We start from the raw sequence: 23,373 nt of genomic DNA, 5'->3' as shown, positions 1-23,373 counted from the left end.
ACCCCTGGGCACAGCTGCCTCTGCCTGGACCCACGACAGCAGCTCCTGCTGACCTCCCGAGGTGCTCCCAGGCTGGCACACCAGGTGATGCAGCACGTTTCACTCAGGGCTGGAAAAACCAACCCAACACCTGAGCAAGCGCTTAGCTCAGCCTGGGGGGCTCGCCCTGGGGTGTGGGGATGAGGGCCCTGGGGGGACTGACCTTGTGCAAGCAGCAGTGGCCGAGCCGTGTCCCCCGGAGCGCTGCAGGAGGCTGACGAAACCCCCCAAGGCAGGCAGGCAGCAGCTGCTGGCCCTGGCTGTGAGCAAACATTGCACGCTCCGCAGCAGCCCCATGCTCCCTTTGAAGATGCTGCCAGGGTCAAGGGTGGCCGTGGGCTGGTGGCCAGAGGGCTTTCAGCCTTTCCAGAGCTGATCACCTGGGCTGCGCTGAAGGGCAGTTTAGGAAAGCAAATTAATCAGTGCAAACTTGCAGAGGCACAGGCAGAATGATAAAAAAACCCCCTCCCTCCCCATTCAGCTCCCTGGAGCACGCACAGAGGGAAGAGGGACCTTGGGGCACGGCCCCCAGGACAGCCCAGGTGCTGCCAGCAGGTCCTTCAATTAGGTAAAAAGACACCTCCTAGGACTTTGGGGACTGCACTTCAAACTCAAAGATAGCCAATGGGACAGGAGCCAAAAAAGTCTTGCCTAAGCGATTCACCAGAAAAAGAAGAGAGCAAAGGAACTAATTGCTTTTGTGGGGTGTTTCACCAGGAGCAAGAACCTCTTGTGCCTGGCTTGGCTTTTCTCTGTAAAGAGTTTTGTTATTTTGCCTTTTATTAAAACTTTTCTGTTTCCAACACTTAAAAAAAAAAGAAAAAAAAAAGAAAAGAAAAAGAAAAAAGCAACCTTCTAAGCTTTTTTTCCCTTTTAAAAAGACAAAAAATAGTTTCGTCACTCCGTCAACAAGAAGCACATTCCTGCAGCCACCTCCCTCCCCACCCCTTTCTGAGCCACCTGTCCCCGTGCCCACGGCTGGCTTGGCACCCTCCCAGGAGCCGTGGCACTGCCCCGAGCCCCAGCAGCCCCCTGCCCGGATCCAGGGGCATTCCCGGCAGGCAGCCCCTACCTGCTGTGCTCCAGAGCTTGCCGGGGGGCTGAGCACCTTCCCCGAGCACTTCCCCTTTCCTTCAGCAGGGCCCGGGGGGAAGCTGGAAGATGAGAACGTCAGGGGCAGGCGGGATTTGAGACCCAGAAATTGCTTGGCTCAGTTTGTTCTGTACAAGGGTGGAGAATATCCCAGGGAACGCTCGGCACATGCCTTTCCCCGCTGTTGGAAAGTGGTTATGCTGTGCAGGGTTGTTTTTGTTGGGGTTTTTCCCCCCCTATTTTCAGTTCACACCGTTTAAAAGCTCTCCCAGCCACGTTGGGGCTGTGTTAGCTGAGGTTGGTACATTAATTTCAGCCTAACACACCTCACACCTCCATAAGGGAGAGGGCAGAAATCCTCAAAGTGCTGCCTGAGAGGATGAAGTGGTGAATCTGGGCCTGACATTGTAAATTATAAAATAAAAAAAAAATTTTAAAAGTAATATTAATTATAAAATTAGAAATTATTAATTATAACAGCAAAGTGCCGCTGCCCATGTCCCTCCCTTGTGGCTGAATTAGGTCCCTGTCCTGCCACAACACATACTTAACCCAGGCTGCTGAAGTCAACAGCCCCAGACGCTGGGGTAAGGTTACACCAGTGGTTCTGCTTCAGCTGGAGGGGAGACAAGTGAAGGCAGGGCCTGCCACAGGGGCTGTCAGCTGTAAGGGACAGTCCCGAGCAAGGAAACCACAGGCAGATGACAACAGGCTCAAAAATACCCCCCAAGGAAACACCAGTGGTGTGCTTGCTGAGCAAACAGATCTTATACACTCAGGGGACTGAGCATGGAAGTCACATGTGAAAAATCACTGTAGTGTGTTCAAGAAGGAAATTAATATTTAAGGCTGAGCTGGAACTCCTCAGCCTTGGGCAACTCCACTTTTTAAGGTGCTGTGGGCCTAATGTCCTATAAACTATTTATAAGGAAAGAGCATGAGGCTGTACAGGGGGTGAAAAATCCCAAATCTTCCCCCAAAAGCTCATGGTGGGGATATACTTATACACTTATGCAAGAGGGGAGAGCAGGTTTGTGCACTCAGGCTGGAGTTCCCCAGATTTCTGCCTCTCCAGACCATCACCCAGAGCCAGCAGCAATGCTGAGATGTTCGGGGTGTGGGGGAAACACCAAGAGGGCCAGGCTGGGCTGCTGGGGGGGCTGTGAGTGGCCAGTGACCCCGGGCAGGGAGGCTGACACTGTGTTTGGGCAGCCTTGGACTTTGCCACGCTGGGGAGCAGTGCCAGCTGATGTTGGGCAAGGAGAAAAACCCCAGCCCATCCGCTCTGGGAACATGAGGCTCTGCCCCTCATCGCCTCAGGGCTGCTCCCCATGTCAGGGTGGGTGATTCAGGCTGGGGCAGAGGGGCAGAGAAGCCCTCCTGACGTGTTTGATGTTGCAACCTTGCCCTTATCTTTTTATGGACTCCAGCCACTCCTTCTAAATCTGGGCTCTGCTCCTGTGTCCGCTCCTTTTTTTCCAACTTTTTTGGTTTTTTGCCTAAACAGCCACCCAGCTCACGTGAGCTCCTCTTGTGAGGAGACCATGTGCCCTGGGAAAACCTGGGAAGCTGCAGCCAGCAGAGGAGAGCTCCATCCTGCCAGACCTCTTGGGGAAAAACTCTGTGGAAATGTCCCTGTGCCCTCCCACAGTGACCATGTTGGCCAATTCCTGCTCACAACCTTAGTTTTTTTCCTGGCAGAAGCCATCACAGTCCCACTGAGGCCCGTCCAGAGCTGGATGAGCACCCAAGGAGCCACCCCACACCCTGAGGATGCTACAGAGCATCTGCTCAGCTGCCAACTGGAAAAAGAGTTCTTTTTTTTAAGTTTTGACCTTTCTCTGAGGATTTCAGGTGTGAGACAGCCACCACTCCCATTCATTCCTTTCCCTTCCCTCTCATCTCTTGGGCTCAGCTGCAGAAATCTTCATGGATCCATGATGGGAGCTGCTCATCCCAGGCTCTTCCATAGCTCCTTCCTACAGCTCTGCCTGGCACCACTGGGACGAGCGGGTGTTTTGTGGCTCACAGCTGCCCCTTCCCCGCATCAGTTGGGGTTTTGGCACAGTGACCAGCCCCGCAATGAGCCCGGAGCTGTCCCTGTACTCCCTGGCTCTGCCTGAGATGCAGAGCCCTGCTGCTGCTGCTGGAACAGCCTCGCATTCCTGGTTTGACAGCGCCACCTCGTGAGGTGGCCCCGCTGCTGGGGACACTCTGGGACACTGTCCTGCCCCCAGGTCTGGCACAAAGACCAGAGCAGGCTCAAACACCCACCTGGGGAGCAGATTCCTCCTCCTGCCAGGGGAGCGGGTCACTCCTGCTGCAGGACGGGCTCCTTCTTTTTCTCCTCCTTCTCCTCTTCCAGCTGGAGGGTCTCCAAGGTTGGGTCTCAGGCCCAGATCTGGTGAAGAAAGACAGCAGATAAGAAATGTGGGCTTGGTCTGTTTGGGGCAGACACAGTGGGGTCTCCTGTGAAATTCCCATCCCAAGCTGAGCAGATGGACTGACAGTGACCACACTGAGGTGCCACCAAGAACCTGCTCTGAAGGCAAGAAGCTTCCCAGCAGGGAGAGGGGAAGGGTTTTGTGGCATTTACATTCTCTGAAAAAATTCTTTTATTTAAGATTTTTCTCTTAAGAAGCTAGGAATCTTAAAAAAAAAAAAACAAAACTAATTCTTATTTTATTTGCTTCTCCTGTGTTGTGCTTATGTGTAGAATGTGTTTGAAAATTGTTTACCCAGAAGTGATTACTTCATTAGTCTCCAGTATAAGTTGTTTTAACTCATTAGCCAATCAGGGCCAAGCTGTGTTAAGACTCTAAAGAGTCACGAGTTTTCATTATTATCTTTTTAGCTTTCAGTAAGGATCTTTTCTATATTCTTTAGTTTAGTATAGTAATCTTTAATATAATATAGTATCATAAAGTAATAAATTAACCTTCTAAAAACATAGAATCAAGTGCATCATTCCTGCCTTCGTTGGAGCAGTTTCCCAACAAATACAATAGGGTTTCATTTCAGGACTGCCCAAGTGTGTCTGCAGGGCTGGCAATTTAAAAAGTGACATTTCACAGCATCACAGGACGGGTAAGGTCAGAAGGGACCACCTGGTCCAGCACCTCAGCTCAAGCAGGGTTCCCTGAACCCAGTACTGAAGATTGTGCCCAGATGGTTCTTGAATGTCTCCACTAAGGGGGGATCCACAACCTCTCAGGGCAGAGAGGTTCCAGTGCTCAGTTACCATCACAGTGAAGAAGTTTTTCCTCATGTTCAGGTGGGAATTCCTCTGTTCCAATTTCTGCTCATCCCATCGCTGGGCACCACCGAGAACAGCCTGGCTTCCACCTTCTGGACATCCCCTCTTTCAGATCCTCTCTCAGCACTCTCCTCTGCGGGTTAAGCAGGCCTGGAGGGAGCTGCTGAGAGCCTCGTGGTCCCCAAAACCCCCAGGAGTCACCCAAACAAGTGTGTCACAATCAGGGTGGCACTTCGGAACCCAGCATCGGAACACCGCACCACCATGATGACTGCTGGTGAGTTCCCCTTTGCTGGGGCTTCAGCCCCTCTAAACACACCCCAAAAGGTGGAAAAATGGGGGGAAAAGCACTGTTAAGCCTTGAAATATAGGTCCTCCCTGTAACACAACTGTGCCTTGATTGAAGAGGGCATTTCCAGGGGCACCCACCCACCAGGGTGCTGATGCCAGCCCACCTTCTTGCATCCAGATCTTCCAGACATGAATAAAACTTGGCAGGGTGGTGGGAGGTGCTGGGCACTGCCACTTGCACTGAGTCCTGGGTGGATAAGCTGTGTCTGGGTAAGGCAGAGGAGCACAGCTTGTGATCTCCCTTCTCCTGCCCTGTGGATGCCACCACATCTGTGCCCAGCCTCTGTGAACCTTTGCTGTTTGGGAGGCTGCCATTCAAACTGCCCAGCTCCTGCACGCTCCTGAACCTGGTGCTTTCCAAACAGCCCGTGCCACCCATCCCCAAGCACATTTCACACACTGCCCCAGCTCCAGATCCTCCCCCTGCATGAGCACAGGACAAGCTTTTACCACACATCCCCTAAAGCTGATTTCCCCCCCAAAACTCCTCCTCTGGCTCACAGCTGGCAACACAAAGCCCAGGTAACTTTCTCTTCTCCCCCTGTAGCATCCATAGCCTCCACGGACATGGGGCTGCTGCTGCAAGATGATGTTTTTGTTGACTTTTTCAACATCTTTCTGAACCTTCCTGTAAGTGCACTCTGCACCATAAAACCTGGAGCCTTTCAGAGCTCTCCTCAGGTGAACTTTGTGTGGCATTAGAGGCCGCAGGAAAACTGGGAGTTCACCACATTCAGGCTGGAAAATGAGGGAAACCTGAGGATCTCAACTTGGAGATAAAGGGTCTAAAAGGGAATTTTATGCCCTTCTGTGTAGTGGGAACTAACTAGAGCACTGGGCTCCGGGCTCCTCTGCCACCCTTGATCCCTTTCAGCTCTCCCTTTCCGTTCTGGTGCAGGTTTTTGGGCAGACACCCCTTTACATCAGCGGCACGGGCCGGTGGTGCCTGTGGCCAGAGCTGCCGAGCCACCTGGTGAGAACATGCCCCTTGCTAGAAGGGAGGAGTGGGAGGAACAGGGAGGAAGGGCACAGAGCAGGGCAGGGCAGGAGCCGCTTTGCCACTGCCAGGGCCCCTCTCTGGCTCTCCTGGCCGTGCAGCTGGGCCATCATTTCAACCCCGGCCGTCGTTTCGCTTTTAAGCCCTGGGCGGAGCACGATCCATTTAAAGTCCTGCTGCAGTTTATGGGGTCTATCCATAAACACCGAGCGCTGGAGCGGAGGACAGCATGTGTGGCGGCACAGAAGGACACAAACATCAGCCCCTTGTCCCGGATTCCTCCTGAATTCAACAGGAGCCAAGCCCTGCTGCTCACCGGGCTGGCTCAGCCCTCCCTCCCCACCCGTCCCCGTTCCCACAGCGCTCAGATCCCGAAGCAAAAAGGAACCCCCGCTCCTCCGGGGATCTGGGAAGGCTCTGGGAAGGCGGGCGAGGAAGGGAAAGGCAGCCCTGCCGGCAGCCGTGCGGCGCCGGGGCTGCCACCTTCGTTTTGGGGACAGGCAGCGGCTGTAACTTGATTATCCCCCTTGTGCCACCATCGCCACAAAGCAACAGGGCGCCTTCCCCACCTCCTGCCCGGAGCAGGGAGCTGTTACTCACCCTAAATGCCAGGCAGCAGCCGGCTCCTCGCTCGCAGCTAATCCTCCCCTTGGGCAACGCAGGATGCCAGCCCCGCGGCTTTGCTGGCTTGGTTGGAAAAGCAGCGGCTGCCTCACTTCTGCAAATCCAGCCTGTGCCTGCACCTGGTGCTGTGCCAGAGGCTGCTGGCTTTCATTCGCTCGGGGGAAGCAGGTGAGTCATCGCGGCACGGAGGAAATCGGATCGGCTTCTCCTCCGCGCCCGGGCTTCCTCCCTCTGCGGGGCTGGCACTGCCCACTGGGTCGTGCCTGTGCTCCGGGCGAACCAGGCGTTGCACATCCCATTTTTAGGGGTGCAGAGGGTTCTGGCGGGATGTGCAGGGATTTACCCCACCACGCTGTTAATGCAGGCTGGCTAAGTAGCTGCCTGGCGGGGTTTGCCGAGGGGTGGAGCGGGGCTGGAGGGCATCGAGGGGCACGGGGAGCCGGTGTTTTGGGTTTGCTGCTGGGCAGGGATGCCCTGGGAAAACAGGCTGTGGTCTCTCTTACTGGCAACAACTCGAGGTTTTGCTCACTTTGCCCCTAAAATGAGCCTTCTCAGTCCAGCCAGGTTCTTCCTCAGCCTGCCTGTCAGCTGCCACTGGAAAGAAAGCTGTGGCAGCAGGAAGATTCTCCTTTCAGAAAAACAAGCAATTCACCAAGGCTTTTCCTGAGTATATTGCTGCTGCTTCTCCAGTCGGGTTGAAACTCAAAGCTGGAGGAGGTTGAGGGCGAGCCCCAAACTCAGGACAGCAAAGATGGGCATTTGCAAGGAAGAGAGGCACAAGAGCTGTCCCTGACAGGAGCGAGTTATCCTTGCAAACACCCCGTGTGCATCCCAGGGCCTGTCCGAAACTCCCAGTTCAGGGTGATTTGCTGGTCTCCCTCCAGCAGCCTCTTTCAGGGTGGGAGCTGGAGAGTTTTCTTGGGCTCTGGCAGGCAGCCTCTGATGCCATCTGTGCTCTGTGTCCCACAGCAGAGCTCCTGAACTGGCAGAGTGCTGACCAGTGGCTGCTGGAGAGGTGCATCAGCGGGAGCCAGGGCATGCAGCACTTCTGTGCCTTCCTCCGAGGAACAGCAGGTGGGCACAGGATGCTCCAGAGCCCCCTCTCTGCCAGCCACGGGCCACCTGCCTGGCAGGAGGCTGGCACAGAGCTGGGGGCATGGGTAAGATGCCAGAGAAAGCTTTGGAAGGTGAGCCAGCAGCAGAGCTGGGAGGGAGATGCACAACCATGGTTTTCTCTGCTCTGTTCCCTCGGTTCTGCTTCATCCACCCTCAGGGCTTTCAAGGGCTCCTCCCAGCTCCCATCCCTTGTCTGATCTGTAGGGGAAGAGCTGATCGACTTCTGGCTCATCACTGAAAGGCTCCTGGGTCTGGACGAGTCAGATGGGAGCCAGAGGGAGCTGTTCTTGTCCCTGGTGCACAGGCTGAGAGCCACTCACCTGCGTGAAGGCTCCAGCGTCATCACCTTCTGCACCACCATCGTGGGTAAGAGGAGCTGAGGATGGGCACTGCCCTCCCAGAGAGGGGATCTTTCCTGGCTGCTCCCAGGGGGATGGGATGCCATCCCCTGCCTGGGGAACAGCCTGCACGGAGCCATCTCCCTGTCATAATTCCCTGCATCCATCTCAGGATCTCTTCCGAAAGCCAAGCACATCCAGTCCATCAGCACCAGGAGGGAGATCCTAAGCGAGATGCAGGAACAGGTCCTTTTTATGATTCAGAGTTACTGGCTCCCTAAATTCTTCGTGCACTGCAAGATGGGAATGGAGGAAGAGGAATCGTGCTGGCCTTTGCTCCAGGAATATCAGGAACGTTTATCACAGGCTGGCTGGCAGCAGCCCCCAGGCCCTTCAGAGCCCCTCCCCACGATGCACATCAAAAGGAGCCAGGGTGTGCCAGGGCCCTACTGCAGCCAGAAGGCCAAAGCAGAGGTCTGGGCTCTGGTCAAGGAGGGCAGAGACACCCAAGAATTGAAAATGGCCACTTTTCGGGTGAAAAGTGCCAGGAGCAGGGAGGAATTGTGTCTGGATAAAGATGCTCTGGGATCGATTCCCCAGCAGTCACAGCATCCTGCCTTTGGAGGCAGAGGAGGAGCAGCATTTCCTGGCAGACCTCGGTCCAGTGCAGAGCAGGATGTAGAAAACATCTGTCAGGAGAAAATCCTCTCTGACCTGCTTCCCTCTGCATCCCTTGTTCAGCTGCCATCCCTGAAAAAGCCAGTCAAGACCTTGGATTTCCTTTCCTGGGCTCTGAGTGCCGAGGCCTGTGCAGGAAGACCCTTCAGAGATTTCCTGCAGCACCAGAACCGGCCCATGGAGACTCATCTCCTGGACCTGTGGCAAGACCTGGAGGAGTTTCTGCCCGTGGTGCTGGACTCCAACAGAGAAAACAACTTCTTCCTGCGCCATTTGATTGGGGAAAAGATCTGCAAGACCTACCTGGAGGACAGCAGCATTGAGAAGCTCCCCTTGGAGTCCAGAACTCTTGTCAGTTTGTGGAACCATCTGATATGTGGAGAATTCTCCCCCTGGATATTCAGAACCCAGAAAGAGATTTGCGAGGTACTCAGGGGTGCTGGCAGCAGTCAGGCTAGGAGGTACAGCTGGCATTGGCACCCCTGTGGTGCTGTGAGGGCTGTGGGGATGTTTAGGAGGTGAATAATTTGGAAAATGAAGAGGAAAAGGGAGTAGGAAGGGAATAACTTGCAGTGGGCCAAGCCAGTGGAGAGGAGCATCCTCACTGGTTTGCTGGGCAGCAGGGCAGGGCTGGGCAGCCATGGAACATCTCTGGTAACCCTGGCTAGGTGCACACTGCAGGCGCAGTGGCCATCCTTTTGCACCCATCACTGCTTCCAGCACAACCCCAATAAAACCCATTTAGAACCCCAGAGCCCTTCTGGGCAGCCCCATGGACCAAACTGGATGTGCAGGTGTGTCCTGGGCATGTCAGCAAGTTGTGGCACCAGCACTGTGACCCTGCCTGAGGACAATCCCCCTTTGCTCCTCCTCAGGTGCTCTGTGGCCTCTATGAGGAATTTCTAGCTGCTGATGACAGGACATTCCTCCAGTTTATGGTAAGGGGGATCCCCTGGGGGGTGTGCAGGCTCCAGTGGGGATGTGAAAAACTGGAGAGAAAGAGAGGGAGGGAGGAGAAGCCCAGCATTAGCTGCAGTGGTCTGGCACCCCACGATATCCCCACCCAGTGCTGCCACAGGGTGACACAGCATATCCTACCCTGCTCCAGCTGCCTGGAGCAATGATCCTCAGCTCTTCCAGCACAGCATCCCATTCATCTGGCAGCACTGCAGGCACAACCTGTGAGAGCTCCCCTGAGACAAGCTGTGACCCTGCCTAAAAGCTGGGAGAAACATAATTGCAGGCTTTTAGGCTAGGCACGGGTGAGCCCAGCACTTCTGGGAATTTATCTGCCCTTTTTTTCCTTGCCCACGCTATTAATGTGTAATTATTACTGCTATTAATGTGACTCATGTGCATGACACACGTGGGATGACCCTGCCCCAGCACCAGTGCCCAGCCAGCACAGGGGGAAGAGGCCATGCAGCCTTTTAGCCTATGACTCAACCACCCTCAAGTTTTCCACATTTTTTTTTCCCACCAAAAATAATTATATACGAAATCAGAGTCACACAAGCCCTCTTCCCAGATTATTATTCCTCTTGGCATCAGAAATCCCATAAAATCTCCCCAAATGCCAGCATTACACCCAGAGACCTCCTTGCAGGCAGAACCCCCTGAGCATCCCGCCTGCACGGGTACCTGCACAACCTGTGCAGGCAATTCTTCTCACTGCAGATGGTGTTTTCCAATTTCCAAAACAGTTTCAAACCAACTGTTTTCCAAAAAAAAAAAGTGAAATCAGCAGCTGATCCTGGGAATGATAAGGAGAGGCTGTCAGGGCTTGGTGTCCTCAAAGACCTGGCTCCCAGAGCCTCAGCCAGGGAGAGCCGAGCATTTTGGAAAAGTCAGCTGGCAGCTCCCAACTGCTCTTAGTGGGAAGTTAATTAGCTGCCCAGGTTTTTAAGCACCTCTTGTCAAGGAAATGTCCCCTCCGAGGCCAGAGCTGGTCTGGGAGTGCAATTAGCACTTCAGCAGGGTCGGGCCCTGCTCTCTGTGGGCACCATCCCCTGAGCCAAACTCCTCCCGGCGCTCCTGCTCCGGTGTCAGGGGAGCTGCTGGCAGCTTAGCAGGGTTATTTTTGGTGCCTGCTCTCAGCTCCCGGCCAGAAACCGGCCACTCTACCCCTGCTGCTTGGAGAGCTGTGCAAACAGTTTGTCTTTGGGGAGAGGCAAAACCTGCAGGAAGGTTTGGGGGAATGAGGGAGGCACTCCCAGGGCACCAGCTGGAGCCAGCCCCGGTGACAACAGCCAACAAAAACAGCATACGAGGCTGCCAGGCTGCCAGGGACACCTTCAGGGTTGTTTCCAGCCCTCCTGGGGGGTGTTGAGCCCTTCAGGAAAGCTTCAAGGCCGTGTCTGGCCTACCTCTGGCTGCCTGTACATCCCAGGCAGCTTGAGCTGAGCTTTGTGCTCTCACAGATTCCTTCCAGACCGCTTAAAGCTCAGGCAGAGGTCTAAACCAGGCAGGTTTGTAGTCTGAGGTGCAGTAAAACACATGGGTGATACAGGCTGACCTAGAACAGAGACTAGATGGAGCTAAAGAATAAGGTAGGGATTTATCAGGAGGCCTCAATGGATCCCCCTTGAGCAGCACAACCCAAAATGGCCACAAAATGGACAAATGGTCACGAGGTCTCTCACATTTATAAGTTCTGATCCATTTGCAGATTGGAGTTCATTGTCCCATTCCAGCTTTAGCCCATCAAGTCCCATCCTTCTTGTTTTTCTTTCTTCAGCCCACGTTGTTTGTGCTCTTGGGCTGAGATTTGGATCATTTGTCCTTGGTCCCCAGCTGGAGAAGGAATTGTTTTGTCTCCCTGCTCTGTGCAGAGAGCTCACCATCCCCTCATATGAAGCCCAGACCCACACACTAAAGCAGAATAGAATCTGAAAAATAAAAAGCTAAAACCCGAGGCGGGGAAGGTGCTCTGTGCCATCACCCTGCCCTGTTTTCCCTGCAGGCTCCAGGCATGGATGTCCCCACAGCCGAGGTGCCGGGCCATGCTGCTGGCAGATGGGGACATTTCCACCTGTCCCAGAGGATGAACCAGTCCCTGCAGCTGAGCCAGGCCTTGCAAGGCACGAGGAGCTTGGAGGGAGTCTCCTCCAAGCACTGGCAACTGCTTGCTGCTCAGGACCTGCAGAAAGGGGGTTCCATCCAGGCAGAGATGGAGCTGCTCCTGGGCAGTGCTGGTAACAGGGGGCTCTCCATTCCTGGTGGGGCTCACGTTGGCTGAAGCTATTAAAACATGTTTTATGCTCTGGTGGTAGCCCTGAACAGGTGATGGACATCACGGGGTGGGTTGGTACAGTGGGCCTGGGAGCCTTCATTTGTAATGAAAGCTTTGGCAGCCTTTTTTTTTTTTTTCTGTCAAAATCAGTCAAAACTGTCCACTGGGATTTTAGACAAGGGCCAGATTCCCTCCTGCCAATACCGGGGGCACCAAATGCCACATCCCTGCACTGGCCTGGCTCACCAGATCAAATGAAGGCTGCAGCAAAGTGTCTGAAGCCAAAGCCAGCAGTGGCTCCTGCCACCCCAGGTCCACATTTTGGCCTTCTCCTGAGGATGCTGGGACTGGCCATGCTGGTGCTGCTGGTGTAACCCCTCAGCTTTGTTCTGTCATCAATCTTTTGGGAATGACACCCATTTTCTAGGCACCTGTGCTGCACTGAGGGTGACAACAGTTACCTGTAGCACCCCTGTAGCTTGTGGGCCCTCCATTTTACCCAAGAAATGCAGTGTCACGGGCAGATCATGGAGCAGGACACACAAGGGGACAGGGAAGGTGACAAAACCCAGCCCACAGAGCCAGTGTTGAAGGGCTGTTGTAACCAGAGGTAATGGACATTGTCCCCTCTCCTCTCTCTGATGCAGAATTCCAGAGGATGATAGCAGACGAGCTGGCTGTGGGCAGCCCAAGCAAGGAAGAGGAGCTTCTGCAGCTCATGAGTGCAGCACTCGGTGAGTCCAGGCAGGAGGCCAGGTGGGCTCCCAGACATCCATCACCCCTGGGGAGCTTCTGCAGAAGGAAAGGCCTATCCACCCCCCACAGGCTGTGCTCTGGGGCATTAACCCAGCCAGGGAGGGTGGCAGTGGGGGATTTCTCTGAAGCAGATGCTGAGGAGGTCAAACCATGGGAGGTGAAGTATCGGTGATGCTGAGAGAGATGGGGAGAGTGTGAGGTGGTCATGGAATCCAATTTTATTGTGGACTACAAATGCTTATAGACTGTTTTAGGAAGGCTAGTAATGTTTTACTACAATGATTGGGTTAAAAATCAAAGTTTGTATAAACAAACTTATACATTTTAAACATCTCTTGCTTGTAGAAGTCTGATGTAATTTTCTTTTTCCAGTAAACCTGTCTGATTTAATCTTCTTGTAATCTTGATTTAATCCTCAAAGTTCTGTTTGCTCTTGCCAAGGCATCCTGTTACCAAATCCCTTAAGCTAGCAGGTCCAAAGTCCATCATGTGTCTTGTGTGTCCCGGTATCCCAGTAGTGAAGAGCTCCCACAGTGTCCCTGGGCCAGAGTCACCACAGAGACACCACGTGGAGGCTCCAGGGTCCAGCTGTCCGCTGTCACCTCTGGCTGTCACCCGAGGAAGAGGCCAGCCCTGTTTCTGTCCCCACAGCTGTTGCATCTGAGAGGATTGCTCGGGAGAATGCTGCTGCTGCTGCTGCAAGGAAGAGGGCAGCTAGAAAACGCAGGTCTGGCGCCTCGCAGCACACAGCTTTGCTCCTTCCACTCTTCCAGGTTCTTCCCAGTGCTTCCCTGTAGTGCCACTGCTCATTTGGCCCTCTCAGATGTAGGGTGGCCTGTGGGTCTTAACTGCAGAATTACCAGGGAAAGGAGAAAAATTAACACTCCCCACCCCCAGTTCAGATTTACTCTTCACACCTTGTGCAAATCTTGTGCACTTCATCCTCAGTCAACCCCAGAATGTCACCTGAGCAGTGCTTAGATTCCCAGAAAAATCACTTAAAATCACACTGTAGCTATACTTAAATTTCTGGACTCACATCTCACCTCCTGGGAATACTCCAGCCATGAGTCCTTGCACTGGGATATAAAACAAATTGAAAAAATGATGCTGAGCACTTGGGCTGAGCTGATTTCTTCAGCCCAGTCGTGCAAATGCACCCTGCCCAACATCCATCCCACCCCAAGGGGCCAGACAGCAACTGCTATAAATGCATTTTTCTATGGCCCATCAGCATTGATATTCCATTCAGAGCCTCACCCCAAACCTACCACATGGCTTCTGGGCCTGCAGGCTGCTGGACTGGAGGAGGAAACACTACAGATAAGCAGCACAGACACTCCCAAGGCTACCACGTGCAAGAAGAGAGTCCAGGGGAGGGTATCTCATGTCCCCTACCATTGTCCAACCTCCTCCAGGACCAGAAATCCAGTGGGACCCCAACCCTGGGGCTATCCCTTATCAGCTGCTCCCCACCTTAGCCCCCCTTCCATCAAACCAGTGCCTCTGATGCTCTCTCTGTTCTCCCATCTGGCAGCTTTGAGGAGGAGGATGATGAAGATGACGAGGATGATGAGGAAGACGAGGATGAGGAAGAGGAGAAAGGACCCTACTATCAGGAGAAGAAGAAGCAAAAACAGGCAGAGAAGCAGAAAAAGACAGAGAAGCAGAAAAAGACAGAGAAGCAGAAAAAGTCAGAGAAGGAAAAACAGACAGAGAAGCAGAAAAAGACAGAGAAGAAGAAAAAGACAGAGAAACAGAAAAAGACAGAGAAGCAGAAAAAACAGAAGCAGAAGAGGAAGGAACAGCAGCAGCAGGAGGATTTGTTGCCCTGGAGCAAAAAGCCCAGGTCTAGGCGTCCTCAGCTTGTGAAGGAAGGGCCAGAGGACCTCAAGACACCGAGGATGGTAAGGAGGGACCCTGTGTGCTCCCAGGCTGAGGGTGTTCACCAGGCAAGGAAGGGAGGAGGTGCTGTGAGACAAGGATGCCACATAAATGGGGTGAGGGGGTCAGGCTTGCAGAGCTACAGAGAGGCAGCAGGGAAAGGCTCCCTCCTGCAGGCTCAGGACTGGCTGAGCAATTCACACCATCCCCTGTGGTCACCAGGGAAACTGAGAAATGCTGGAAAGCAGAGATGATGGCTGGCTCACAAATCCCACTGCCAAGGCTGCTCTGGCTCACAGTGGTGGGTCCAAAGAGGAGGGCTCAGCCCCAGTGCTGTCCCTGGCTGATGCCACCTGTGCTGTGTCCCTGCAGGGGTGGGCCTGGGATGCCATCCGGGAGCTCGTCAGGAGCTTCTGCAAGTTCCAGAGGGACATGAAGAATCACACACGGCGTGCAGAATTTGAGGAGTTTCTCCGACAGGAGCGAAGAAACAAGAGGGAAAGTATGTCCAGTGTCCTGCCACCCCTGCTCCTCCCTCCCCAGGACACCCCTGGGTTTAGGTAGAGAAGAAAATGGAGAAAACCTGTTCCTTACCTCCTACCACCATGATTTAGTGCCCTGATATGCTGCTGCATCTCTCTCAAACAATGTTGTATATGCAAGTTTTCATCCCTGCCTCAAAAAAAAAACCAAAACAAAACAAAAAAACAACCATCCAAAACAGGAAACACTAAATGGAGCTAAGGTGAGACAGGCCAGAAAAACAAACAAAAGGAAATTGTTTTCTGGGCAACAGGGAGCTGACCTGAACACAAAGTTTACACACAGGTTTGAGAGGAGGCAGGAAAAGCAGTTAGAAAAGTAATCTACCAAACACACAGAAACCCTCTTTAGATTAAGAAAATTTTGTATATGGGGGAAACAGATTTTTTCCCTTTCATTCTCACTGATTATCTCCTTGTGTCAGAGCCAGGGCCAACAGCTAGACAGACCAGCAGGCTTTAGCAACAGGCCATTCCCTATGGAAACAGTGGACATAAACACTCTGTGGGTGCAAAGAGGAGGGAAGGAGATCACCAGGCTAGAGGGAAGGTGTAGCTCACAGAGACAGAAAGGCCCCAGCAAATTGCATGCAGCTAAGGGAAGCGCAGGTGAGGTGAAGGAACAAACCCAGTGCTGGACAGCAGCACACAGAACCTCTTCCCCTGCCTCAGATTTGCCTGTCAAGGAGAAGAGCAAAAGTCCTGCCAAGAGCCCCCGCAAGGACAAGGGCAAGGGCAAGGGCAAGGGGAAGGGCAAAGGGCAGGTGCAGAAGGTGACGCTGGTCAAACGCCGCATTTTGGACAAACAGCTCATCGTCGTCAGCTTCCTCGTCGATGACCTCCGCTTTTACCTGGAGATGGACAAGTGAGTTCTGCTTCCACCAGGTGCTCAGGCACCTCGTGGTACAGAATCTCAGAATGGTTTGGGTTGGATCTTAAAGGTCATCTCATTCCAGCTCCCTGCCTTGTGCAGGAATGTGTCTCCCTGGACAAGGTTGCTCAGAGCTCCATCCAGCTTGGCCTTGGCACCAGCCTGCCTTGGCTCTGGCCCAAACCCATCTCTGATGGAGAGCTCCAAAGCTCCATTTCAGCCTGCAGTCACACCGTGGATCAGGGTTCCTCTTTGAAATCGTTTTGGTTTGGTAGTCCCAAGCAATTCAGCATTTGGCTACACCGTTCTGGATGTCCCAGTTGTGGTGCAATTTCTCCCTTGACTCTGTCCATGTACCCAACAAACCTCTAAGATCAATCCATGGCCAATGGGCACAAACCCTGCAGCCAACATCCCCACAACAAGAAAATCCCCATCTTTCAGTCCTCCCCTTTTCCCAAAAAAGAGGAACATATCCTGCCCCAAGTGAATCCTGTGACCACGAGGGTGGCAGAAGAGGTAGGTGGCTTTTCATACCTCCTGTGTCACTGCTCCATGGGATTGCTTTGAGAATTGAGGATTGAGGTTGAGGATTGCTTTTCCTGGCCAAGCAAATACCAAATTGTCAGATTAAGCCCTTTTCTGACCCAGAGATGGGGCAATTGAGAAGCGTTTTAAAAACTTTTATTCCTTTTTCAGTCTCATGAGAAGGGTGAGACAATACAGATGTTATAATTCGCTCCATCATAATCAGATACCAATTAATTCTTAATAACAATCATTGTCAGCATTTCTTGGCCTATCAGCTTTAGCCACACCATGCTGTAAATGCCTTAAAGCCAATCATCTAAAATTACCCCTCGTGGGTCCCACTACAATGCATCTTTCATAGTTCCATTTCTCTAAAGTACTTAGTCTTTCTTGCAAGGCCAAAGGAATTTAAAAATTTTCTACAAATCCATTTCCCACACCAAATTAAGCAAGAACAGGACTGTCTAGCCTAGCAGTTAAGGATCACTTGTCTCAGAGCAAGACCCCACATGCCTTTGCAGGTTTTCCAGGCTGGCTGACTGCCTGGAAGCTACACCACCCTGCAACATGCAGTCAGAAAAGCACAGTTCCTTTCTCAAGAAGAAACTTGACGTCATCAGCAAAGTTTTCCTGAACTCTGACGTCCCCCCCAAGCTGCGGGTGAGACCCCGGGGCCTGCCCAGGAAGGCTGGAGGCTGCTCATTGCTCGAGGCCATGGCAGCACAGCTGAGAACAGTGGTGGGGAAAGGGAACAGGCAGGGGTCTGGATCTGCTGCGGGGGCTTTGGGGCTTCCACATGGGCTGGGAGGGGTGGGAAGCAATTCCTCCAGCAGGCCCTGATAAATTGAGAATAAGCATGTGGGTAAGGATGGGAGAGATGGGGATGTTTTTCCAGCATTACCTGCTGGAGCAATGCCAGGCCTGGACACCACCAATCCTCAGAGGCCGTGTCACCATCATCCCCTTCCACTGCACCCACCCCACCTCCTCCCAGTAGCTCTGCCATCTCCCCTTTGCAGGGCACAATGCTTCCCCCAGAAATCCAGGTGGGATCCTGCCCTTGTGCCTGGAATTGGAATGGAATTTGGGTCTCTGCTTAGAGACTGCTGAGGTGGGGTCGGGGAGAGAAACCTGGCCCCATCAGGAGTGCTGCAAAGTGCTTTGGTCTCTTCTGTGCCCAGGTCAACATCTCTGAGAAGGAGAGGGATTTAATCTGGCGTTCATCTTCCAAGGGGCCGCTGACCCGGGCCATCTACCACAACGCCAAGGTCACCCTCTTCCCCATCCTGATGTACTTCTGGAGAAGGTACCCACCCACCCCTTCTCTGCCAAGGTGGAGGAGGCCCTGGGGATGCCACCCTTTGTCTCCAGCCACTTGTTCCTCTGCCATGCTGAAAATGCAGACGTGATGCTCCCCGGGAGCTCAGCTGGAATTGTCTCCTTGGAGCTTCACTGTCCCCGGTGTTTCTCACGCAGGTTCTGCACCTGGAAGGTGATGAGGAGCTTTCGGGCCTACCAGCAGGTCATGAGCTCTAGCACCCATCAGGAGGAACAGAGCTTTCAGCTCACCAAGGAGGACAGGAGCTCCCGGGTCCAGCAGGAGAGGAGCTCTCAGGAGCCCAAGGGAGGCAGGAGATCCCAGGTCCAACAGCAGGAGAGGAGCTCTCAGGAGCTCAAGGGGAGCAGGAGATCCCAGGTCCAACAGCAGGAGAGGAGCTCTCAGGAGCCCAAGGGAGGCAGGAGCTCCCGGGGCCGCAAGGAGGGCAGGGTTCCAGCCTCTTCACCTCCTGCAAAAAGCCCCTCCAAAGCACCCAAGACCCCCGGGCCCACGAAGATGGTGGCCATTCCCTCTACTACACATTATAGTCCAGGTTTGTTCTTCCAGTGCAGGAACACCCAGACCTGACATCTTTTAGGTTCCCCGGGAGAGACCACCTCCTTCACACAGCTTTGAGGGTGTATGTGGTGCAGGCCTGCTGGGAAAATGGAATGGAGTATTTTTTTTTTTTTCCTGTCAAAATCAGTCAAAACTGTCCAGCGGGATTTTAGAAATTTTCTTTGGTGAATAGGGAAGTGAGCACAGAGACCTCCCATGCAAAGAACTGTTGCATAATCCCTATTTATTTCAATAGCCAAGTTAAAAATAGTCAGGCACACCCCCTGAAACAGAAATAAAAACCCGCAATCTTTTGGGCTGCAAGTCAAATGGGAGCAGGAAAAGGAGAACAACTGTGCAGCCAAACACCAGGCATGCCATGGAGGGTGCTTTGAATATCTGGAATGGAGAATGAGCTCCATCAGGGTTTGAGATGACATCTCCAGGGAAAGAGATGTTTTTTCTTCCTCATCCCCTTGTTTAGTTTTGATGCACTGAATAACTCTAAACTGGAAAACACAAATTGATGCTGAGCGCTGTCAGTCTGCCTGACAGCCAGCTCCTTGGCTTGAATATTCATTTGGAAATTGTCTAATTGATTTTTGATTAAAGGGGAAACCAAAATAGGCACATCCTAATCTTGCTTTGACGGATGAGTGGGCGTCAGCAAGCTGCTGTTCTGCTCCCTGTCATTTATCACTGTCAAGTTCTGGCTAAAAAGCAGCAGAGTTCGAGGATTTGGATGCCTCCAGGCAGGTGCTTGAGCTCCTGCTCCACAGCAGGGCTGAGGTGACAGAGCCCTGTGCCCCAGGAATGCCAAGCCATGTCCTTAGCTCCAACCACCTCACCCCTTGGCTATCCCCATGGACAACATCCAGTCTCCAGCTTGGGTCTCCACCTTGTTACAGAGGTCTTCTAGGACCTTCTCAAACGTAGTTGTTTTAATGCAAAAGTCACCAAAAAAAACCCCAGAAAAGCCTCATGTACCACACATGTATTCCAGGACAAGGACAGTGTTTTCCAGGCTCTTCAGGGAGCAGAGAGAGTGACATTCAAGCCGATTCAGATCAGAGATAGGAAGTCGTTTTTCACACTAGAGGGTGGTAAAACACCGGTATAGTTGTCCAGAGAAGCTGTGCAGCCCCATCCCTGGGAATATTCAGGATCAGGCTGGATGGGGCTCTGAGCAGCCTGGTCTAGTGGAAGGTGTTGGGGCTGCACTAGGTGGCCTTGAAAGGTCCCTTCCAACACAAATTATTCTGTGTTTAAATCGGTGCAAACTGCTGCAAGGCTTGGGGCAGTCCCAAGCAGCACAGCCTGTGTTTAACTACAGCCACAGAGAGTGACTGCTCTGGGAGCTGCTCTGGACTCGTGGAGAAGACTCTGATCTCTCCAGAATGGACATTCTTCCCACAGGGACTGTCCCTGGGACAACACTCCCCAAGCCTCCTCTCCTTGCTGCATCTCACAGGGATGAGTGAGACATGGGGTCAGAAAAAACAGGAACATTTTTAACAGGAGCCAGGCAGGAAAAAAATCCCTCAGCTTGCCTGGCACGTGGGGGACAAGATGTGTGACCCAAAATAGCTGCTGTTTCTGACTGTGCTGATGTCCACAGCAGCTCCCAAGACACTTTTGTGCACCTTATGCTTCCACCAAGGACCTTTCTCTAAGGGTCTTGCTTTTCTAACCTTTAAGGTAAAATCTTGCTTTTGAGCTGTCAGAAAAAAATTTGTTTTTTGCCTTTTAAAAAGCACCAAAATTGCTGAGGAAAACACCTGTAAATGCAGAAAAAACCTCCTCTCCTCCTCTTTTATTGTAAGGAATGTGGAGACATGGTTTGAGCAGGGCTGGGTGGTGGCAGGCAGGGACCCATCTGCCATCACCAGGCGTCACTGTGGCACTGTCCACAGGGCACAAGCTGCCCAGGCAGGCACAAAGCCTGGCACACCTTTCTTTCTCTAGGAAAAAAAAAAAAATCCATTTTGTTTTCTCAATCATCCATTAATGTGGTTCAGAATGCTTCAGCTTGGTAGGTGAGAAATGCATAAGCTGAATTAGTAAAGTCCAAAGAAATTTGAGGACAAACCTCCTAATGAGCCTGTATTTAAAAAAAATAATTAAAAAAATCTCCCATTTCTGCCACCCAGTCTTGCCACAGAGCCAGGGTGGGACATGTCACCCCCAAACTGTTTTGCCATCAAGATCTCAAGTCCTTGCTCAGCCACCCTTCCTTGAGCTCTGGGTAACCTCAAATGATTGGAGGGGGACACCAGTGCTGTGCCCCCTCTTTTGCCACCAGAGCACTCCATGTCTCTTCCCTCCCCAGGTAAAAAGGCTGTCCTTACCTACACACTGTCAGAAGGCCTCGAGTTCCTGCTGCCACGGCCACCAAAGAAAACTGAGCCTCCAGAGGAGAAAAAAGGTGAGGAAGCACTGAATGGAGCTGAATGTGGCACTGGATGGAGACCCCCTGCTCCTGAGGGCTGTGGGCACGGGAGCTGGGCTGGAGGGCTCCCTGCAGCAGCCCTGGTGAGAACTTTGTTGTTCTTTGTTGCTGATGTGCTGTTGTTCCCCTCAGCTGCAGATCCCAGTGGGGAGAAGAGGCCCTCACTCAGTGAGCCTGCCCCACAGGCTGGGTAGGTGGTGCCAGGGGTGCTCACCTCCTGCAGACCCCACCAGCACAGCCTGTGGCTCCCTTAAATCACAGGGGTTGGTGCAGGATGCCGGGCCCCAGCATCTCCAGTGACAGTCACAGAAACTCCCAGCTGCTGCACATCTCCGTGCCTAGAATGCATCCCTGGGAGCATCCCTGATCCCTCTCCATGGCCAGACTCCTCCCTGGGAACATCCCTGATCCCTCTCCATGGCCAGACCCCTCCCTGGGAACAACCCTGATCCCTCTCCATGTCCAAACTCCTCCCTGGGAGCATCCCTGCTCCCTCTCCATGGCCAGACTCCTCCCTGGGAGCATCCCTGATCCCTCTCCATGGCCAGACTCCTCCCTGGGAACATCTCTGATCCCTCTCCATGGCCAGACTCCTCCCTGGGAACATCCCTGATCCCTCTCCATGCCCAGAACTCCTCCCTGGGAACATCCCTGATCCCTCTCCATGCCCAGAACTCCTCCTTAGGAGCACACAGCCATGTGCTCACCCCTGTTCACCCTTTCCATGCCCAGAACTCATCCCTAGGAGCATCCCTGATCCCTCTCCATGCCCAGAACTCCTCCCTGGGAACATCCCTGATCCCTCTCCATGCCCAGAACTACTCCTTAGGAGCACACAGCCATGTGCTCACCCCTGTTCACCCTTTCCATGCCCAGAACTCATCCCTGGGAGCATCCCTGATCCCTCTCCATGTCCAAACTCCTCCCTGGAAACATCCCTGATCCCTCTTCATGCCCTAAAAGTTCTCCTTAGGAGCATTCCTGATCCCTTTCCATGCCCAGAACTCCTCCTTAGGAGCACACAGCCATGTGCTCAACCCTGCTCACCCTTTCCATGGCCAGAATTCCTCCCTGGGAGCCTCCCTAATCCCCCTCCATGCCCAGAACTCCTCCTTAGGAACATCCCTAATCCTTTTCCATGCCCAGAACTCCTCCTTAGGAACATACCTAATCCCTTTCCATGCCCAGAACTCCTCCCTGGGAGCCTCCCTGATCCCTCTCCATGCCCAAAACTCCTCCTTGTGAGCATCTCTGCTCCCTCTCCATGCCCAGAACCCCTCCCTGGGCACACACAGCCCTGTGCTGGTCCCTGATCACCCCCACCTGCCTTCAGCACCAGCAGCCACTGATGCAGCACCTCTCCCTTCCCTGCAGGACCTAAGGGAAGCTCAGCCCTCCCAAAATAACACCCACACCAACCACCCAATGAAGCTGAGCAGCCTGGACACCGGGAATTGTTTGCACTCAGCAATAAGAAACCTAAAAATAAAACAACTCACAGCACCCTCCAGCTTACCTGGTGACAGCACAGCAGCTCACAGCTCACAGCCAGGGCAGGGACGTGCTGTGATCCCTGTTTCCAGCTGAAACACCACACAAATCTCCTTCCTCACATGCATCTGTGACATGCAGCTCCTCAGCTTCCCACACAAAAGAAATTCTTCCTGTGGGTAGCAAGGCTGAGAGAGCCCATTTGGTTCACTTATTCAGCTGGCTGCTGAGATGGGGCCTGTTTTGCCAAAGCCTTTCTGATTTTCCAGCAAAAATCAGCTCATGCCTGACTGGGGCTTCAGCATGTTTTTTTTTTTGGTGAGGTTTTGGTTTTTTGTTGCTTGTTTTTAAGCCAGTGCATGTTTACAAAGCACTAACAAAATCATAGCAAGGGCCTTCATTTTCCCCAGGTGAAACTGAGTCAAAATGACTTTGCCAAGTCACCAGGAAGCTGCAGAAACCACAAATATTCTTTGGGCCTTGTGAAGAAAAGACCTTTATCAGTTTGTCAGAAGCAAGCTCTCAGCTTTGTCATTTTGAGCTATTTTTATCCACTTTTTAATCCCAGATCCTAGAAGAATGCATCCTGGGAATAACACCAGGTACATTTTAAGGCAGAGGACAACATGTTTCATATTTATCAGTTCTGATTATCAACACTTTGCCTCTGGAGGATCAAAAACACCCAAACCCAAGAACATTTATTTAACTGAAGGGCCTGGGAAGCTGATACCATTCCTACAACACAAAATGTGACCAACTCTCAGAACTGCTGTTCCGGAAGTTGATTTTGCCCTGAAAGCTTTCAGCCTCAAAACCTTGCTGTATTTTTGTGAGCTTTTCACCAACACTCCCGAGCCCAGCTGAGCCCAGGCTCTCTAAAGCTTCACAGATGTGCCTGAAGCTCAGCACAGCAAAACCAAAGCCTAAGAACAGCCTTCACTCCACTGCTTCTGCGGGTTGCTTTGTGGGTTTGTTTTTCAGAGCAGCAGATGAGCCACGGGGAGCTGGGAGCATCCCTGTGCACACAAGCATGTACATCCTCAGCATGCAAGAGCCAGGACAGGGAGCACCTGATCCCATCACTGGGCTCAGCCAGCTGTCCTGGGGAGCCCCAGCAGAGCAAAAAGGCAGAGGCACAGCAAATGCAGGCAGGACAGCAGGGCAATGAAGCGTGTGGGGTCAAATCACACCCCTGGGCACCGTTCATGGGCTGCAAACCTGCCTGAGGCAAAGGCAGCACCTCCCAG

At 52.9% G+C, this 23,373-nt stretch overlaps 2 protein-coding genes across 5 annotated transcripts in view; one reads left to right on the top strand and one right to left on the bottom strand.

The window, feature by feature from the left end:
• The window catches only part of GLUL (glutamate-ammonia ligase), a 15,615-nt gene extending 9,088 nt beyond the window's left edge, over positions 1 to 6,527 (bottom strand). Inside the window, exons 1-3 of one of the 2 annotated variants that reach the window (XM_064427625.1) lie at positions 6,336 to 6,527; positions 3,406 to 3,532; positions 203 to 429 (exon numbers count right to left, since the gene is read on the bottom strand). In XM_064427625.1, coding sequence (XP_064283695.1) covers positions 203 to 336 — 134 coding nt within the window. In that variant the 5' untranslated portion in view covers positions 337 to 429; positions 3,406 to 3,532; positions 6,336 to 6,527. Of the gene's footprint in view, positions 1 to 202; positions 430 to 3,405; positions 3,533 to 4,372; positions 4,515 to 6,335 lie in introns of those variants that run through there. The other variant, XM_064427624.1, reaches the window with a different exon arrangement.
• Positions 4,622 to 23,373, top strand: RGSL1 (regulator of G protein signaling like 1). 3 transcript variants are annotated; one of them, XM_064427623.1, is made up of 20 exons: positions 4,622 to 4,664; positions 5,286 to 5,368; positions 5,637 to 5,711; positions 6,398 to 6,527; positions 7,329 to 7,433; positions 7,680 to 7,841; positions 7,986 to 8,917; positions 9,367 to 9,429; positions 11,454 to 11,685; positions 12,371 to 12,457; positions 13,131 to 13,206; positions 14,017 to 14,386; positions 14,736 to 14,865; positions 15,578 to 15,770; positions 16,829 to 16,967; positions 17,489 to 17,613; positions 17,784 to 18,178; positions 20,513 to 20,608; positions 20,765 to 20,822; positions 22,007 to 23,373. In XM_064427623.1, exons 1-20 carry the CDS (start codon positions 4,652 to 4,654, stop codon positions 22,011 to 22,013), a joined length of 3,471 nt encoding a protein of 1,156 aa, XP_064283693.1. In that variant the 5' UTR covers positions 4,622 to 4,651; the 3' UTR covers positions 22,014 to 23,373. The 3 variants fall into 3 exon arrangements, with proteins under 3 accessions (XP_064283693.1, XP_064283692.1, XP_064283691.1); XM_064427622.1 differs by lacking the exons at positions 5,637 to 5,711; positions 6,398 to 6,527 and having other exon boundaries at positions 4,648 to 4,664; positions 22,007 to 23,371; XM_064427621.1 differs by lacking the exons at positions 5,637 to 5,711; positions 6,398 to 6,527 and having other exon boundaries at positions 4,650 to 4,948; positions 22,007 to 23,371.

This window comes from Passer domesticus, chromosome 7, assembly GCF_036417665.1.
Source record: "Passer domesticus isolate bPasDom1 chromosome 7, bPasDom1.hap1, whole genome shotgun sequence".
NCBI classification, from domain to species: Eukaryota; Metazoa; Chordata; class Aves; order Passeriformes; family Passeridae; genus Passer; species Passer domesticus.
Note: the sequence above shows the minus strand (reverse complement) of the source record. Positions and strands in the feature narration are given on the sequence as shown.